Source organism: Salvelinus namaycush, chromosome 37 (assembly GCF_016432855.1).
Source record: "Salvelinus namaycush isolate Seneca chromosome 37, SaNama_1.0, whole genome shotgun sequence".
In the NCBI taxonomy this organism is placed as follows: Eukaryota; Metazoa; Chordata; class Actinopteri; order Salmoniformes; family Salmonidae; genus Salvelinus; species Salvelinus namaycush.
The window spans coordinates 29,288,189-29,309,328 of record NC_052343.1 but is presented as its reverse complement, the minus strand read 5'-3'; the positions used below and the strand labels follow the sequence as shown (position 1 = coordinate 29,309,328).

The window sequence follows — 21,140 nt, the reverse complement described above, 5'->3', positions numbered from 1 at the left end:
GCCTTGAACTTCATAGACAAGTGCATCCAATCATGAGAAAAGATATTTAAGGTGGCCAATTGCAAGTTGTTGTTCTCTTTGACTCTCCTCTGAAGAGTGGCAACATGGGGGACTCAAAACAACTATCAAATGACCTGAAAACAAAGATTGTTCAACATTATGGTTTAGAGGAAGGCTACAAAAAGCTATCGCAGAGATTTAAGCTGTCAGTGTCCACTGTGAGGAACATAGTGAGGAAATGGAAGACCACAGGCACAGTTCTTGTTAAGGCCAGAAGTGGCAGGCCAAGTAAAATATCGGAGAGGCAAAGGCGAAGGATGGTGAGAACGGTCAAAAACAGCCCACAGACCACCTCCAAAGACCTACAACATCATCTTGCTGCAGATGGTGTCACTGTGCATCGTTCAACAATTCAGCGCACTTTGCACAAGGAGAAGCTATATGGGAGAGTGATGCGGAAGAAGCCTTTTCTGCACACACGCCACAAACAGAGTCGCTTGAGGTATGCAAACGCACATTTGGACAAGCCAGCTTCATTTTGGAATAAGGTGCTGTGGACTGATGAAACAAAGATTGAGTTATTTGGTCATAACAAGGGACGTTATGCATGGCGGCAAAAGAACACAGCGTTCCAAGAAAATCACTTGCTACCCACAGTAAAATTTGGTGGGGGTTCCATCATGCTGTGGGGCTGTGTGGCCAGTGCCGGTACTGGGAAGTTGAGGGTCGCATGGATTCCACTCAATATCAGCAGATTCTTGGGAATAATGTTGAAGAATCAGTCACAAAGTTGAAGTTACGCCGGCGCTGGATATTTCAACAAGACAACGACCCAAAACACTGCTCAAAATCTACCCGGGCATTTATGCAGAGGAACAAGTACAATGTTCTGGAATGGCCATCCCAGTCCCCAGACCTGAATATCATTGAGAATCTGTGGGATGATTTGAAGCGGGCTGTCCATGCTCGGCAACCATCAAACCTAACTGAACTGGAGATGTTTTGTAAGGAGGAATGGTCCAAAATACCTTCATCCAGAATCCAGACACTCATTAGAGGCTATGGGAAGCGTCTAGAGGCTGTTATTTTAGCAAAAGGAGGCTCTACTAAATATTGATGTGATTTTTCTATTGGGGTGCCCAAATTTATGCACCTGTCTAATTATGTTTTGATGCATATTGCACATTTTCTGTTAATCCAATAAACCTCATTTCACTACTGAAATATTACTGTGTCCATCAGTTATTTGATAGATCAAAATGAAATTGCTGATCCAAACACCCAATTATTTATAAATGGAAATCATGGAAATTGTCAGTGTGCCCAAACTTTTTCATACGACTGTACATACAGTAGTGACCAGAAGCTACAATAAGCTAACCTGTCATCTTAACAAACCCTACCTCAATGGTGTCAATAAGGAATTACATTTATAACTGCAAGACCGTTAAAACGCCTATCCAATAGTAATGAAGGAAAGAAAATTGATAGTCACAGAACGGGATATTATTTTCGACAATATATAGTATCGTATCGCATCAACAATATCAAACTATTATTTTTGTGCTAGTTGGCTGTCCCTGCACTAAAACTCTTATTTTCCTTCATAGACTGTTCACCATTTTCATTTTAAATAGGAAGCACATTTTTGGGGGGCAATTTCCATGACTTTCTCATGCTTTCTAGTCTCTCTGCCACAGACATATGGTGAGCAATATGTTTGTAACATCGCATCACAATAAAATCACAGTATAGAATCGTAATACATATCCTATCAGCACCTAATTATTGTGATAACATCGCATCGTGAGGTCCCTGGCAATTCCCAGCGCTACTATCCAACACACCCATAATGTCTGGAACGTATATCTGCCATACCCATTCATAACATCAAACATTTTGTCTATGAAGTCTGCTCTCCTTCTAGCCTGGCATTGCATGACAAGCTAAATAGTGTTTTAGTTAAAGCTACAGTCTGAGATTTGGGACGCTGTTCAATTTTCAGCTGTATACCAAAATAAGTGGTGGGGAGGGACACCACTTTGTTGCGAATCACAGACTGTAGCTTTAACTGTGTGGTTGGTCTAGATTTGACAGTTTTATAGATAGGGCTTATACAGTATATGCATGGTTCAACAGTCAAAGCTGCTTAACTAGTTAAGGTGAGATAAAAAAAAAACTTTTCTAATTTCATTCTATTGTCTTTGTTTTACAGAATAAGTATGTGGTTCCTTGAAACATTGTCTTAGTCCCAGTAAATTCGAGCTAATTTGAGGAACAGCCACCGATTTAAAATGGGGCAAAGATTATATGGATTTTTGCTATTTGCATTTAGTGTAATGTGGATGATACTGCAATGGGATGGTTGCAAATCTTAAAGAAATTATGTGATTTTTAAAAATATAGTTGTTAAACCATGAACAATGCTACATTATAGCTTATTATAGAGCCTAAAATGTTAGCTTGACTACTGCATCCCTACTGTATATTCAGACCAGAATCACTAAATAATCTGAGTAAATGTATCCCCCTCTATTTGACCCTCAAGGCAAAACCTGGGCAACATTTCAAATGATGTACAGTAAGTGTTTTTGACAAGTTTTCATTGTATATACACTGAACAACAAAAACGCAACATGTAAAGTGTTGGTCCCATGTTTCCCAGAAATTTTCCACACACACAAAAAGCTTATTTCTCTAATTTGTTTTGTTTACATTGGTTAGTGAGCATTTCTCCTTTGCCAAGACAGGTGTGGCATATCAAGAAGCTGATTAAACAGCATGATCATTAAACAGGTGTACTTTGCACTGGGAACAATAAAAGGCCACTCTAAAATGTGCAGTTTTGTCACACAACACAATGCAACAGATGTCTCAAGTTTTGAGGGAGAGTGCAATTGGCATGCTGACTGCATAAATGTCCATGAGCGCTGTTGTCAGAGAAGTTCATTTCTCTACCATAACCGCCTCCAACGTCATTTTAAAGAATTTGGCAGTACTTCCATAACCGCAGACCACATGTAACCACGCCAGCCCAGGACCTCCACATCTGGCTTCTTCACCTGTGGGATCGTATGAGACCAGCCACCCAGACAGGTGATGGAACTGTGGGTTTGCACAACCGAATAATTTCTTAACAAACTGTCAGAAACCATCTCAGGGAAGCTCATCTGTGTGCTCGTCGTTCTCACCAGGGTCTTGACCTGACTGCAGTTCGGCGTCGTAACCGACTTCAGTGGGCAAATGCTCACCTACGATGGCCACAGGCACGCTGGAGAAGTGTGCACTTCACGGATTAATCTCGGTTTCAATTATATCGGCCAGATGGAGACAGCGTGTATGACGTTGTGTGGGCGAGTGGTTTTCTGATGTCAACATTGTGAACAGAGTGCCGCATGGTGGCAGTGGGGTTATGGTATGGGCAGGCATAAGCAGACAACGAACACAATTCCATTTTTATCAATGGCAATTTGAATGCACAGAGATACCGTGATGAGATCCTGAGGACCATTGTCGTTGCATTCATCCACCGCCTTCACCTCATGTTTCAGCATGATAATTCACAGCCCCATGTCGCAAGGATCTGTACACAATTCTTGGAAGCTGAAAATGTCCTAGTTCTTCCATGGCCTGTTTACTCACCAGACATGTCACCCATTGAGCATGTTTGGAATGCTCTGGACCGGCGTGTACAACGCCGTGTTCCAGTTCCCGCCAATATCCAGCAACTTCACACAGACATTGAAGAGGAGTGGGACAACATTCCACAGGGCACAATCAACGGCCAGATCAACTCTATGCGAAGGAGATGTGTCGCGCAGCATGAGGCAAATGGTGGTCACACCAGATACTGACTGGTTTTCTGATATCCACCCCTACTTTTTTTTTTTGGTATTTGTGACCAACAGATGTATATCTGTATTCCCAGTCATGTTAAATCCATAATTTAGGGTCTAATTTATTTATTTAAATTGACTGAATTCCTTATATGAACTGTAACTCTGTAAAATATTCAAAATTGTTGCATGTTGCATTTATATTTTTGTTCAGTGTAGCTGACTCATAGCTAGCTAAACAATGAACCATAATCCCAACTCATGACGTTACTACCCAGCATGAATCTGCAGGTAGCTAACCAACCAGGTTCAATGTTAGCTAGCCAAGCAAATGGCTCTGAGATACGAATAATAAGATCATACATGTAACGTAAGCTAGCAAGCCAGCCAGCTAACATTAGCTAGCTAACAGTACACTTTAACTTGAAATGAAACCACTTTCTTACCCATATACATGGACGCGTCTCCTGTCACGGATGCAATGGTTGCCCTAAATTTGAAGATGTAATCCGGAGACAGGTGTTTTCTCCATCTCCTTAGCTATTATACTCGAATTCCACTAAACTCAGTCCTCCAGAAAGTGGAGAGCAACACGTATGCAGTTTTACTACGCATTATTTTAAAAGAAAAAGCTGCGTTAGACAGGATTACCAACACATACTGACCAGCTCAAATAGACAGACGCGTGCTAAATGGCAGACCAATCCAAACTCATCTCTTGGCATGTCCAGCCCACTCATTATCTCAGCCAATCAGGGCTAGCAAGAAGGTTGCTGTCTTTTTCTGTGGCTAAACCAACTAGGCTTGTAATTTACATTTTTATTCGTATTTACAGATGGCATACAAGTTTGTTATTAAGGCACATGAAAGTTCACATGTTCGAGTAGGCATTTCCGCCAAAAAACATCTTTTGAAAAAATAAATGTCTAATTGAAAAGGTACTCCTGTGAAGTACGCCTAGTTTCCTGAAACTGGTCACATAATAATAATGAAAAAAATAATTGACTGTAATGTTCATCAGCCCTGTTTCTTAGCCTTGTATTGTAGCACCATCTAGTGTGGGACAACATTACTGTCCAATCCATTTTAATATTGGAGTTAAAGCTTTGATCTCCAGCTTCAGAAAAACAGAATAGCCACTTTATTAGCTTCAGTCATTTTCATCCAAATGTAATTTTAAAAAACTCATGAGTTCATAAGAAGTAAAAACACCACTGAGGTTCAGGCTCTGTCATTCCAACAGATGAAACACACCATGACTCCAAAATAACAGAAATATAACAGAAATCAAATAAAAGAGAAATGCATTCCAAAGGGAAGGAGTGGTTGTTGCATTCTTCATGTGTTCCATAATGGATATACTTTAGCTGTCCTTTGTGATTGGTTATTGTTCCTCATCCCTTGATCTCCACGATTTAAAACTTAAATATGTACTTCCTGCATAGCAGAGCGTGACCAGGAAGGCAAAGAACTGAAAAACAGACGAATGAAAACATTAAAATTCAGTACAATACTGGGTCTGAGTTGAGTAGGCTTAATAGATAGCAAATAGATAGCATTCTGGATGGTACAGTGGCATCATACCTCTCTTATCTGACTTGTAGGCATATATTTGGCATTTTGATAGTGTATATTTTAATATCGCTGTAATCATAAATCATATTTGTGGTATATTTTCACAGTTGGCGTGATTTAAATGTCTGTCTGGGAGGTCTGAGGAGGTTTTCTTACTGTGGATGCGACCCAGCAGGTGTAGTTATGACGCCCCTTAATAGCATGGCTGATTGAAGCTGCATCCACTGCTGCTGCCACCACATACATCACTGTAGCACTACTGTTGAAGAACAGACCCTGTAGAACACCACATACATCACTGTAGCACTACTGTTGAAGAACAGACCCTGTAGAACACCACATACATCACTGTAGCACTACTGTTGAAGAACAGACCATGTAGAACACCACATACATCACTGTAGCACTACTGTTGAAGAACAGGCCCTGTAGAACAACACATACATCACTGTAGCACTACTGTTGAAGAACAGACCCTGTAGAACACCACATACATCACTGTAGCACTACTGTTGAAGAACAGGCCCTGTAGAACACCACATACATCACTGTAGCACTACTGTTGAAGAACAGGCCCTGTAGAACACCACATACATCATTGTAGCACTACTGTTGAATAACAGACCCTGTAGAACACCACATACATCACTGTAGCACTACTGTTGAAGAACAGGCCCTGTAGAACACCACATACATCATTGTAGCACTACTGTTGAATAACAGGCCCTGTAAAACACCACATACATCACTGTAGCACTACTGTTGAAGAACAGACCCTGTAGAACACCACATACATCACTGTAGCACTACTGTTGAAGAACATACCCTGTAGAACACCACATACATCACTGTAGCACTACTGTTGAAGAACAGACCCTGTAGAACACCACATACATCACTGTAGCACTACTGTTGAAGAACAGACCCTGTAGAACACCACATACATCACTGTAGCACTACTGTTGAAGAACAGACCCTGTAGAACACCACATACATCACTGTAGCACTACTGTTGAAGAACAGACCCTGTAGAACAACACATACATCACTGTAGCACTACTGTTGAAGAACAGACCCTGTAGAACACCACATACATCACTGTAGCACTACTGTTGAAGAACAGACCCTGTAGAACACCACATACATCACTGTAGCACTACTGTTGAAGAACAGACCCTGTAGAACACCACATACATCACTGTAGCACTACTGTTGAAGAACAGACCCTGTAGAACACCACATACATCACTGTAGCACTACTGTTGAAGAACAGACCCTGTAGAACACCACATACATCACTGTAGCACTACTGTTGAAGAACAGACCCTGTAGAACACCACATACATCATTGTAGCACTACTGTTGAAGAACAGACCCTGTTGAACAACATATACATCACTGTAGCACTACTGTTGAAGAACAGACCCTATAGAACACCACATACATCACTGTAGCACTACTGTTGAAGAACAGACCCTGTAGAACAACACATACATCACTGTAGCACTACTGTTGAAGAACAGACCCTATAGAACACCACATACATCACTGTAGCACTACTGTTGAAGAACAGACCCTGTAGAACACCACATACATCACTGTAGCACTACTGTTGAAGAACAGACCCTGTAGAACACCACATACATCACTGTAGCACTACTGTTGAAGAACAGACCCTGTAGAACAACACATACATCACTGTACCACTACTGTTGAAGAACAGACCCTGTAGAACAACACATACATCACTGTAGCACTACTGTTGAAGAACAGACCCTGTAGAACACCACATACATCACTGTAGCACTACTGTTGAAGAACAGACCCTGTAGAACACCACATACATCACTGTAGCACTACTGTTGAAGAACAGACCATGTAGAACACCACATACATCACTGTAGCACTACTGTTGAAGAACAGACCCTGTAGAACACCACATACATCACTGTAGCACTACTGTTGAAGAACAGACCCTGTAGAACACCACATACATCACTGTAGCACTACTGTTGAAGAACAGACCCTGTAGAACACCACATACATCACTGTAGCACTACTGTTGAAGAACAGACCCTGTAGAACACCACATACATCACTGTAGCACTACTGTTGAAGAACAGACCCTGTAGAACACCACATACATCATTGTAGCACTACTGTTGAATAACAGACCCTGTAGAACACCACATACATCACTGTAGCACTACTGTTGAAGAACAGACCCTGTAGAACACCACATACATCACTGTAGCACTACTGTTGAAGAACAGACCCTCTAGAACACCACATACATCACTGTAGCACTACTGTTGAAGAACAGACCCTGTAGAACACCACATACATCACTGTAGCACTACTGTTGAAGAACAGACCCTGTAGAACACCACATACATCACTGTAGCACTACTGTTGAAGAACAGACCCTGTAGAACACCACATACATCACTGTAGCACTACTGTTGAAGAACAGACCCTGTAGAATGACAACAGGATTCCTGGCTTGCTCAGATACTGTAGGGTAGTACACATTATAGAATGGTTTAATTTGATCACATTCATAAAGACATGGTTCATCTATTTGCTCTCTCCCCCAAAACCATCAAGGCAGTTAACTCCATTGGTTTTCTGTTATATAAATAGTCCACAATTATTAAATTACTAGATATATAATAAACAACCTCAATCCCTCATGTTTCAAATAATGTGCTGCTGTATTATGTGTCGTAGTATGTGTTGTACCACAGTTGTCCAGGGGACCTGAGGGATCCTGTTGTAAGCCGTGGTCAGGTAGATGATGAGGAAGATGACCGTCAGGACCCAGTACAAGATGGCCACAAACATGACCCACCCAAAGGCAGACACACGGAAGTACTCCGTCCCTGCTATCAGCATCCATACCAGCAGACCAAACACCTGAGGGGACAGGGAAGCATATAGCCAGCATTCCAAATGGTATCCTATTCCCTTTATAGTGCACTACTTTTTAACAGGGCCCATAGGGCTCCAGTAGAAAGTAAATAGGATGCCATTTGGGACATACACATAGTCAGTGATGGCTGTAGTCTAGTGGAGTCTACCTTATCATGTATTTAAATGCATTTGCTGTGCTTATCTTGATGGCATACTGTAGAAAGACATTACAAGGAAAGGAAATAATATAGCCTAAATCAAATCAAATCATATGCACAGGATCCAGTGCAGTGTAGAGTGATCTGTTTACCTGCAAACTCTCATCTAAAACAGTACAACAGCTATACAAAGTATAACATAATTGCCAGTGATTTTTCATAGTTTGTATTGCTGGAACCGAAATGAAACCCGCAGCTGACTGACACCTATCTGATCTGACAGAATGTCGTCACACATTGATCATGATAAATGTATAGATGCAGTTTGTTATACTGCGTGCTACTGTAAATAATGGAACGTTTTGTCCTCTGTTGCACTGCAAACCTCCCTTCCTGTTGTTAAAAGACAAGAATGTTTCATTGGTTGCTTCATGTCACAGGAAAAAATAATGTCTGGTCTAAGTGGAAGAGGAGACTCTCTTGTTCACATTCTCCTCTGATGCTGGAAGGAAAAGGGACAATGAAACTGACCTTGTTTTTAAGCAACTTCCCTTTCCGAAGAAAAATAAAACACTGTACTGAGAACCAATGTCTGTCTACACAGAAAGTATTCTATATTACAGAAAGTATTCTATATTACAGAAAGTATTCTATAGTACAGAAAGTAGTATATATTACAGAAAGTAGTCTATATTACAGAAAGTATTCTATATTACAGAAAGTAGTCTATATTACAGAAAGTAGTCTATATTACAGAAAGTAGTATATATTACAGAAAGTAGTCTATATTACAGAAAGTATTCTATATTACAGAAAGTAGTCTATATTACAGAAAGTAGTCTATATTACAGAAAGTATCCTATATTTCAGAAAGTATCCTATATTTCAGAAAGTAGCCTATTTTTCAGAAAGTAGCCTATATTACAGGAAGTAACCTATATTACAGGAAGTAGCCTATATTACAGGAAGTAGGTTGACATTATGGTAATTTTCTCCAGTTATATTCCCTTGAAAATTTTGAAATAATTGAATCTTCAGGTCAGTGCAGTTTTCAATACAATGTCACGTCACCATCTGTGAAAAAACATCATATGGCCTCCCGGGTGGCGCAGTGGTCTAGGGCACTGCATCGCAGCGCTAGCTGCGCCACCAGAGTCTCTGGGTTCGCGCCCAGGCTCTGTCGTAGCCGGCTGCGACCGGGAGGTCCGTGGGGCGACACGCAATTGGCCTAGCGTCGTCCGGGTTAGGGAGGGTTTGGCCGGTAGGGATATCCTTGTCTCATCACGCTCCAGCGACTCCTGTGGCGGGCAACTTTAATAAATAGAACACTTGTCACTTTAATAATGTTTACATATCTTGCATTACTCATCTCATATGTACAGTGCCTTGCAAAAGTATTCATCCCCTTGGTGTTTTTCCTACTTTGTTGCATTACAACCTGTAATTTAAATAGATTTTTATTTGGATTTCATGTAATGGACATACACAAAATAGTCCAAATTGGTGAAGTGAAATGAAAAAAATAATTTATTAACAAAAATTAAACGGAAAAGTGGTGCATGCATATGTATTCACTCCCTTTACTATGAAGCCCCTAAATTAGATCTGGTGCAACCAATTACAGTTGAAGTCGGAAGTTTACATACACTTAGGTTGGAGTCATTAAAACTCGTTTTTCAACCACTCCACAAATTTCTTGTTAAGAAACTATAGTTTTGGCAAGTCGGTTAGGACATCTACTTTGTGCATGACACAAGTCATTTTTCCCAAAAAATTTACACACAGTAAATTTCACTTTCACAAGCTTGTGGAAAGCTACCCAAAACGTTTGACCCAAGGTAAACAATTTAATGGATATGGATATATTGAAGCAACATCTCAAGACATCAGTCAGGAAGCTAAAGCTTGGTCGAAAATGGGTCTTCCAAATGGACAATAAGCCCAAGCATACATCCAAAGTTGTGGCAAAATGGCTTAAGGACAACAAAGTCAAGGTATTGGAGTGGCTATCACAACGCCCTGACCACAATCCTTTCGAATATTTGTGGGCAGAACTGAAAAAGCATGTGCGAGCAAGGAGGCCTACAAACCTGACTCAGTTACACCAGCTCTGTCAGGAGGAATGGGCCAAAATTCACCCAACTTATTGTGGGAAGCTTGTGGAAGGCTACCCGAAACGTTTGACCCAAGTTAAACCATTTAAAGGCAATGCTACCAAATACCAATTTGAGTGTATGTAAACTTCTGACCCACTGGGAATGTGATGAAAGAAATAAAAGCTGAAATAAATAATTCTCTCTACTATTATTCTAACATTTCACATTCTTAAAATAAAGTGGTGATCCTAACTGACCTAAGACAGGGAATGTTTACTAGGATTAAATGTTAGGAATTGTGAAAAACTGAGTTAAAATGTATTTGGCTAAGGTGTATGTAAACTTCCGACTTCAGCTGTACCTTCAGAAGTTACATAATTAGTTAAATAAGTGTCACATGATCTGTCACATAATCTCAGTATATATACACCTGTTCTGAAAGGCCCCAGAGTCTGCAACACCACTAAGCAAGGAGCACCACCAAGCAAGTGGCACCCTGAAGACCAAGGGGCTCTCCAAACAGGTCAGGGACAAAGTTGTGGAGAAGTACAGATCAAGGCTGGGTTATAAAAAATATCCAAAACTTTGAACATCCCACAGAGCACCATTAAATCCATGATTAAAAGATGGAAAGAATATGGCACCACAACAAACCTGCCAAGAGAGGGCCGCCCACCAAAACTCACGGAGCGGCAAGGAGGGCATTAATCAGAGGCAACAAAGAGACCAAAGATAACCCTGAAAGAGCTGCAAACCTCCACCGCGGAGATTGGAGCATCTGTCCATAGGACCACTTTAAGATGTACACTCCACAGAGCTAGGCTTTACGGAAGAGTGGCCAGAAAAAAGCCATTGCTTAAAGAAAAAAATAAGCAAACACATTTGGTGTTCACCAAAAGGCATGTGGGAGACTCTCCAAACATATGGAAGAATGTACTCTGGTCAGATGAGACTAAAATTGAGCTTTTTGGCCATCAAGGTAAATGCTATATTTGAGGTAAACCCAACACCTCTCATAACCCCGAGAACCTCATCCCCACTCTGAAGCATTGTGGTGGCAGCATCATGCTGTGGGAATGTTTTTCATCGGCAAGGACTGGGAAACTGGTCAGAATTGATGGAATGATGGATGGTGCTAAATACAGGGAAATTCTTGAGGGAAACCTGTTTCAGTCTTCCAGAGATTTGAGACTGGGACGGGGGTTCACCTTCCAGCAGAACAGTGACCCTAAGCATACTGCTAAAGCAACACTTGAGTGGTTTATTAAGGGGAAACATTTAAATGTCTTGGAATGGCCTAGTCAAAGCCCAGACCTCAATCCAATTGAGAATCTGTGGTATGACTTTGCTGTACACCAGCAGAACCCATCCAACTTAAAGGAGCTGGAGCAGTTTTGCCTTGAAGAATGAGCAAAAATCAGCCGGATGTGATACGGCCTGGATTCAAATCAGTACCTCTTGCACTGAGATGCAGTGCCTTAGACCGCGTCGCCACTCGGGAGCCCAATTTGCTACACCCGCAATAACATCAGCTAAACACATGTATGTGACCAAACAATTTGATTTGATTTGCTACCAGACTCTTGTCATAATGCCCAGTTTATACACTGCCCCCACGTCCCCTGTCCCAACCTTCTCCAATACACGTGTAAATATTGGACTATAAAATGTGCTTTCTTGAATTATACTTATGCTACTATAAAATGTTTATTCTGTTCTATTGAGCCATGTAATTTATGTTCGTATTCTTAACCTTTATTATGTCTTATTGTTGTTGCATGATCTAGAAGGAACCTGCAAGTAATCATGTCTTTGGAAGATGTACCATGCGTATCCCGTAGCCTACAGCTTGAACCTTGAAACTTGACTACTTACTATTTCTGCGAAAACGAGGAGCCCCGAAGCAGTGCGAAAAAAGTGCCTATCACATGCCAGAGTAGATGTGGCAAAGTTGTCCGTGCTGCTGCTGGTAGACGTTATCACAGTGCGCGTCGCTGCTCCTTCCATCTTCAATATCGATCTACCGCTTTTGGATCCTGCCCCCCTGAATTAAGAAAAAAAATCGTGCTACTCTAATAAAAGGAAGGTGGGAAAGATGGCCATGACGAGTCTTTCCTGAGTAGACGACAAGACTTCCGCGGAACTCTAAATTTGTTGTGAATCAACTCGTTTTTGTTTATTTTTGATAATAATATCTATGACCTGTCTGAATGTCATTCTGTCGTCGTATAACAAAGCCTACTGTATGTTCAACATAATTTGGTCAGTTAGGCCTACACCATTCCCTAAATGTCACTGAGTTGAGAGTGGTTGCATAAAGAGGAACTTATTTTTGATGATAGGTAAATCAGGCCGGCCAGAAAGTATTGCCTTTGGTTGGTAATGTTTTGCATAGGGTGCTGTATTTCAGAGGACCCGAGCAGGAACAATCTACAGCCAAAGACTGAAGAGAGACCTAGCCAGCAGAATGCTGATTACAGTTTTGAAACTGCAGTAAAAGTGCAGTAACTGCAGTCGGCTGTGTTATTTTGGACGCAATAATTGCTCCATACTGCACTCTGACTACAATCTTTTTTCGTAAGGGCTATGACAGCAGGCGTTGTCTCACTTCAAAAGGTGTGCATGATGCAGGTTAGCTGTGGATTATTAATTTACTAAACTGTAGTCGCACCCTTGCTCAAACAGATACAGTACAGTGTGCCTTTTGGTCAAACAGAACTGTGTGTGTTCAGTTAACCACTGTCTGAACCTGCTGGTGCATGTCCAATAAGGACCATAGTCCTGGCCTAATGTACCTTCACTAAATCAGACAGTTGTTGATGTAGTTTTCAATCATTGATTAGTTACTACTTTCTCCAGTTAGAAACTCGATATTCATCATCATGTCCTGTGTGACAGCAATAAATGTGTTCTGTGGTGATGTCTAAACTGTACCAGCAGATGGCAGCATATAGACAGACAAAGATCATGGGAAAAGGAAAATGTGAAAACAGCCTCGAGGCTTAACTACAACTTGTGCATAGTCTTAACAACCAACATAACAATACTCGAAATAGGCGATGTAATTACATCAAAACAAAATATTATACACGTGTTAATACTGCTAAGAAATATAAGTATGGACACTTAAGTTCACCCTGTAACAAACTGAAGGGGAGTGCATGGCCAGGGACAGGTTGAGAGAGCAGTGGGGAGAGGGATGGTGTGTTAATACTAGGCTCCTATCTGGGAACCCTCCTCATCACGAATAAATAAATGCAACACAGGACTTAATCAATTAATTCATAAGTGACTTGTGTTTAACTCTGCTACATCTTGTGATGTCGTTTTAGAATGTTCATAATTATTTTTTGTTTTATGTCCACTATACACCCACATGGTATGGAGGCCAAAATATCACTGGGACACTCCATGGTAACCTTCATCAAACACACATCCACTTTGTTGTTTGCATTGTTTATTTATGATTATAAACTGGGTGGTTTGAACCCTGAATGCTGATTGGCAGATAGCCGTGGTATATCAGACCCTATACCACGGTATGACAAAACATTTATTTTTACTGCTCTAATTACGTTGCTTAGTAGTTTATAGAGGCAATAAGGCCCCTCGGGGGTTTGTGGTGTATGGCCAATATACCACAGCTAAGGGCTGTGTCCAGGCACCCCGCGATGCGTTGTGCATAATTTTATATATATTTTTTTTTGTACCTTTATTTAACTAGGCAAGTCAGTTAAGAACAAATTCTTATTTACAATGACGGCCTACTGGGGAACAGCCCTTAGCCGTGGTATATTGGCTATATACCAAACCCCCTCATGCTTTATTACTTAATTATACAACAGGTGGGTCTAATCCTGAATGCTGATTGGTTAAAACCGCATTCCAGCCAGTGTCTATTCCACAAGTTACCACCGGCTAAATCTATGACGCTAAAATGTAGGCAAACAATGTAAATAAGAATTTGTTTTTAACTGACTTGCTTAGTTAAATAAAGGTTAAATAAAAAATGTTTTAAAAAATGCTTGTGTGTCTAGTTCTGACAGTGCAGCAATATCTAACAATTTAACATATACCCAATACACACAAATCTAAGTAAGGAATGGAATTAAGAATAGATAAATATATGGACGAGCAATGTCAGAGCGGCATAGACTAAGATACAGTAGAATAGTATAGAACGGTTAAATAAAAAATAAAAACATTTTCAATCTGACTGTCTCATCAGCCCAGCCAGACAACTTATAAACTTGATCTCCACTATAAAAAGCATCTACACATTTCTTTTAGACTAACATTTCGTTTTCAACAGCGGAGATTTGTATAAACCTTGTGGTCTGTCTCTCCAACATTTGCAACATTGTTTCAATATTCAAATTCGATCTCCAACTGTCCCATAGTAATGAACGTGTCGGGAGGAGACAGACAGGCAGGCAGCGTTTGTCATCCAGTCAAAATCATGAATCAGTTGGCATCATTTGTATGGATATATACAAAGAAATGTCAATAAAAAGCAGGTCAAATTAAACGAAGTGCAGCTAGTTTGCAGTCTTTCCAACTTCAGTGTGAAGTGATTGTGTTAGCTGTGTTGTTGGCTAGCTCCTCTGAAAAACAGTGTCCTAACATTTCCTATGGCGGGTGAAATCGAGGCTTATTAACTCATTGTTATGGATGTATCCAAATACATTTCCCGAGAATAACAGCTTAAACGTGACTGTAAATTGGCTAGCTAGCAAGCAAGGCATAAGAATGGGACTATATCTATATCTTGTGGAAGGATAAAATAGTATGAATAAATTCATAAAAATATGAAAATATGTCAATCATTATTTGAATATGTTGGTAACCTGTTGTATAAAAGTGATAATGCCAGAGAAGCCGGTGTTTGGAGGATATATTGGCATGGTTTGCCAACAACACCCATGCCAATATATCCTCCAAACACCAGCTTCTCCGGCATTATCACTTAACTAAATAAAGGTGAAAACGTTAATAATGCATTTTATTGTTGGACAGCATTCCGCTGCCATTATTAGGCCTATCTTTTCCAGACAGGTGGGATAGGAACATACAGTCCATCTATCTGTCCTCAGACACACATCAACATGAGATTCCCTGATTCATTTGAGGAGTGAACACATTCTCTTTTAACATTTTTAATGGTGGTTTCTAGACAATTAGCAGGAAGAGTATTGTTATCAGTCAGTGTGGTAGTGAATAAAAATAATGGACCATCAATTATTTATGTGTCTGCAATCCAATGCTTCATCAAGGCGTATTGCCCCCTTTCCCTTCAATTACTGATATTACCCCCTTTCCCTTAAATTACTGATATTACCCCTTTCCCTTAAATTACTGATATTACCCTCTTTCCCTTAAATTACTTACACATTTGAGGTATATATTTAAGTTAAAACAAGCAGTTACAATATCGCAAGTAATTCACCTTTTAAGAGGTATTATTATTTATAGATGTAGAGTAAAGAGATGCTTCAGGGATACAGCCTGATAAATAAACTCATAGTATGCAGATTCATTCTGTGAATTCAACAGAGACACATTGATCTCAATGAGATTATAATAGAATGATAGTAATTACCTGCAGTAAACAGGCTTTGTATTAGTCAATACTTAATCCTGCCTGAGAATACATTTTAGATTTAACACAATAATGAATAGGTATAACCTCCATTGTCTGGCTGTAGTTATAAGTCTCTATACTTCAGATTAATACTATAAAGCCTTGGTAGAATCCCACAGGTCCAGAGGAACATACCTTTTTTAAAGCATTATCCTGATTTCCTATGTGTCAGGGAAGAGACATCTTGATGATGCCTGGATTACATGCTAAACATGTATTATAATGGTGCATTGTAGAATAGGTTATAGTTATAATATGTAATGTACAAGGCCCAGGATAAATAACCGTGTTTTATGTAATCATACTGAAACTATAGCAATAGCAACGCTGTAGTACAGACAATACCCCTGTTTCCCTACTTTTCATCATTCATCACTTTTCATCATTATTGGTTATTAATTATTCACAATATAATTGTTTAGCTATTCAGTACATCCATCACTCACTATATAACTATATGTAAAATATGTATTATCCTTCTCCACAATTAAACAATGATATGTTTCATGATGCGTGCATTGTTTACATTAGATCTTACTTTACATGTGTTGGAATAAGGCTATACTTGTATGTGAGGCAATGAACATGAATTTTAGTAACGTGTGATTTGCGTCAATAGATGGAAGGGGCGTCACAGAGTACATGTACGTGTTCCTCTTTCACTTCTCAACTATGGAAATTATAATCATGGAACAATAATGTATTTGAAGTGGAACAATGATGTTTTTGGAGCATGATTGGGAAAGAAAATGAAACTAGCAGAATTATATTTTTTATCACAAGCAGAAGGTCTTTTATGGTCTCTGGAGCGGCTGATTTAGAAGAGAGGAGGATGGAGAGAAAGGATGGGTCTGGAATCGCTTTTATTTCCTCTTCCTTCCTCTGCGTCCGGTTCTCAAACAGAACAAGTAAGCCATTAGGAAGAAGCATTGAAGGGCTGAAAAAGCAGCCAACACCAAGGGAATTAATTAACTCAATGTCTTTAGACCAAACTGGATGTTCAAAACCATTCTCAGAGACCTGGCAAATCCTCTCACCCCTGTATAAAATAAAAATATATGCACACATTTTACAGTCATTTCAGTCAATTTCAAGTGTATGGAACAGACGAATATAGGATGAAAGACTATAGAAGAATATACAGTTGAAGTTATTAAAACTCGTTTTTCAACCACTCCACAAATTTCTTGATAACAAACTATCGTTTTGGCAAGTCGGTTAGGACATCTACTTTGTGCATGACACAAGTCATTTTTCCATCAATTGTTTACAGACAGATTATTTCACTTATAATTCACTGTATCACAATTCCAGTGGGTCAGAAGTTTACATACACTAAGTTGACTGTGCCTTTAAACAGCTTGGAAAATTCCAGAAAATGATGTCATGGCTTTAGAAGCTTCTGATAGGCTATTTGACCTAATTTGAGTCAATTGTAGGTGTACTTGTGGATGTATTTCAAGACCTACCTTCAAACTCAGTGCCTCTTTGCTTGACATGGGAAAACCAAAAGAAATCAGCAAAACAATTATAGACCTCCACAAGTCTGGTTCATCATTGGGAGCAATTTCCAAACGCTTGAAGGTACCACATTCATCAGTACGAAAAATAGTACGCAAGTATAAACACCATGGGATCACGCAGCCGTCATACCACTCAGGAAGTAGACGCGTTCTGGCTCCTGGAGATGAGCGTACTTTGGTGGGAATAGTGCAAATCAATCCCAGAACAACAGTGAAGCATCTTCAAATCAAAATCAAATCAAATGTATTTGTCACATACACATGGTTAGCAGATGTTAATGCGAGTGTAGCGAAATGCTTGTGCTTCTAGTTCCGACAATGCAGTAATAACCAACAAGTAATCTAACCTAACAATTCCATAACTACTACCTTATACACACAAGTGTAAAGGGATAAAGAATATGTACATAAAGATATATGAATGAGTGATGGTACAGAACGGCATAGGCAAGATGCAGTAGATGGTATAGAGTACAGTATATACATATGAGATGAGTAATGTAGGGTATATAAACATAAAGTGGCATAGTTTAAAGTGGCTAGTGATACATGTATTACATAAAGATGGCAAGATGCAGTAGATGATATAGAGTAATGTATATACATATACATATGAGATGAGTAATGTAGGGTATGTAAACATTATATTAAGTGGCATTGTTTAAAGTGGCTAGTGATAAATTTTTACATAATTTCCATCAATTCCCATTATTAAAGTGGCTGGAGTTGAGTCAGTATGTTGGCAGCGGCCACTAAATGTTAGTGGTGGCTGTTTAACAGTCTGATGGCCTTGAGATAGAAGCTGTTTTTCAGTCTCTCGGTCCCTGCTTTGATGCACCTGTACTGACCTCGCCTTCTGGATGATAGTGGGGTGAACAGGCAGTGGCTCGGGTGGTTGTTGTCCTTGATGATCTTTATGGCCTTCCTGTGACATCGGGTGGTGTAGGTGTCCTGGAGGGCAGGTAGTTTGCCCCCGGTGATGCGTTGTGCAGACCTCACTACCCTCTGGAGAGCCTTACGGTTGTGGGCGGAGCGAAGTGTGTGTGTGAGAGAAAGATATAGAAGATGGAGAAGATACATGTCCTCAAGCTACTCCATACCTTGGTGTGAGAGAAAGATATAGAAGATGGAGAAGATACATGTCCTCAAGCTACTCCATACCTTGGTGTGAGAGAAAGATATAGAAGATGGAGAAGATACATGTCCTCAAGCTACTCCATGTGTTAGACCCAGTTATAAACTGGGTGGTTCGAGCCCTGAATGCTGATTGGCTGACAGCCGTGGTATATCAGACCGTATACCACGGGTATGACAAAACATGTATTTTTATGGCTCTAATTAGTTTGGTAATCAGTTCATAATAGCAATAAGGCACCTCGGGGTGCCACACCCCCTCAGGCCTTATTGCTTAATTATAATATGTCTTCATCTCCTCTGTTGAAAAGGAGAAGGAATTCAAAACCAGAGCATAGTAGTATTCTACTGAGTACTGAGAAGTGCAGAAACACTACAATGATGTTTGAAAGTGTCCAGCTGAGGGGATTTTGAAACACTGTCCCTTTTCAGCCCTGGGGGGCTCATTTTGTCTCAAACAGAAAATGTGGAACTAGTGAAGCTGCTTGTGCAGTTGGTTTGTTAGTTCCTGGTGTGCTGTTTCTATCAACCCACCACGTCATACAGCTACGCTAACCACACCCCTCATTGGACTGTTTTAGCCTTACAATTATGGGTGTGTGTGTACAGTACCATATTAGAATGTGTCTGTTGTGTATGGATGTGTACAGTACCATATTATAATGTGTCTGTTGTGTATGGATGTGTACAGTACCATATTAGAATGTGTCTGTTGTGTATGGATGTGTACAGTACCATATTAGAATGTGTCTGTTGTGTATGGATGTGTACAGTACCATATTAGAATGTGTCTGTTGTATATGAGTGTGTAGTGACACCGCCTGCATCACCTCTCGCCTCCTTCACCTCTCCGTTGCCCAAACCTGCTGTGCATTCAGAATCCATATCTGTTCCCCTAAATGCCGCCCCGCTGCCACGGAACAAAGCACATATCCTCCGCCTGCGACGACGGTCACTTGTCGGCCAGCCCAGATGCTGTGCTGTAATTGGCCGTTGGGGCGTCCTGCTGTGGAGAAGACATTATTACGAGCAGAGCTCCCCTAACTCACCCCAACCCAGCCTCCACAACCCCCCTATACACACACACACACACACATACACACACACACACTCCAGTGCATGCATGTGCACACGTACACAGGCACATATGCCCACGCACACATACACACACAAACACACATATGCCATACTCCACCCCTACCAGCCACAAACCACGAACCCTCCACAACCTCCACCCTACATACACACACACACACACACACACACACACACACACACACACACACACACACACACACACACACACACACACACACACACACACACACACACACACACACACACACACACACACACAGAAACACCCCAGCCAAACTCCACCCCTCCCACCACTAACCACTGACATCACTTCTAAAAAAACTAATCTGAATTCTCCATCGAATGGACCCAGTTTTATATCACAACACTATAATAATAACAATATAGAAACCGGTGTTTATATGTCGCTGCTCATTTTGGCCGTTGGAGTTGAAGAGTTGAATCAACCTTTTCCTTTGGTGAGGGACTGAGCTCTAAACATAGGAGAATATCTCATCACCATTCCTGAAATAGCGTCTGAGTGAAAAAATAGATGTGTAGTCTTACTGCGGAGCAGGGCCCCTACTGTGCTACCTGTCAAAGCCAATATTTCCTCCTCTAGCACTCTAAAACAAAAGCCATCGTTCCTCTCCTTACTTTTAATTCATGAATGATTGGCGTATTGGACTCAGGCTCTGCCTCTGGTTTCACATTGGTAGATGATCGTTTTGATTTTGATCGATTTTTTACCAAAATACTTACTACGGTTTCTACGATATGTATTGTTTTAGTTTTTAGATTGGGAATTCATTTAGTTTCTGTTACAATGTTGGAATAATCTATTTTTACAGATTTGGTTGACCTTGAGATATTCAATTTCAACAATTTATTGAAACATAAATCGAGCACCTTTATCTTCAAAATAGATTGTGGGAACAACGTTGTCCAAACCTTAAATAAAACACATTGTTCTAGAATCTGAACCCCCCCAGATTGGAATCTATTCTGGCTATATTATTAACTGTTTGGCCAGAGATTTGATCATTTTCACGGGATATATTCTCTCCATGTTATGTAGGAAAAATCATTTGCATTTTTTCTCTGAGTGTGAAGTATCAAAGCCAGGCCCCTGCTGAGCTGAGAATGGAGTGAGCTGGCATAGGCATGAATTTTTCAGCAGCCTGCTC

At 40.4% G+C, this 21,140-nt stretch overlaps 1 protein-coding gene across 1 annotated transcript; it reads right to left on the bottom strand.

The window, feature by feature from the left end:
- Positions 1-4,664: 4,664 nt before the first annotated feature.
- On the bottom strand, positions 4,665-19,897 carry cmtm8b (CKLF-like MARVEL transmembrane domain containing 8b). Its single transcript, XM_038976467.1, has 5 exons — positions 19,833-19,897; positions 12,454-12,622; positions 8,154-8,327; positions 5,568-5,687; positions 4,665-5,307 (listed from the first exon to the last, which is right to left on the bottom strand). Exons 1-5 carry the CDS (start codon positions 19,895-19,897, stop codon positions 5,221-5,223), a joined length of 615 nt encoding a protein of 204 aa, XP_038832395.1. The 3' UTR covers positions 4,665-5,220.
- Between the last annotated feature and the right edge of the window lie 1,243 nt (positions 19,898-21,140).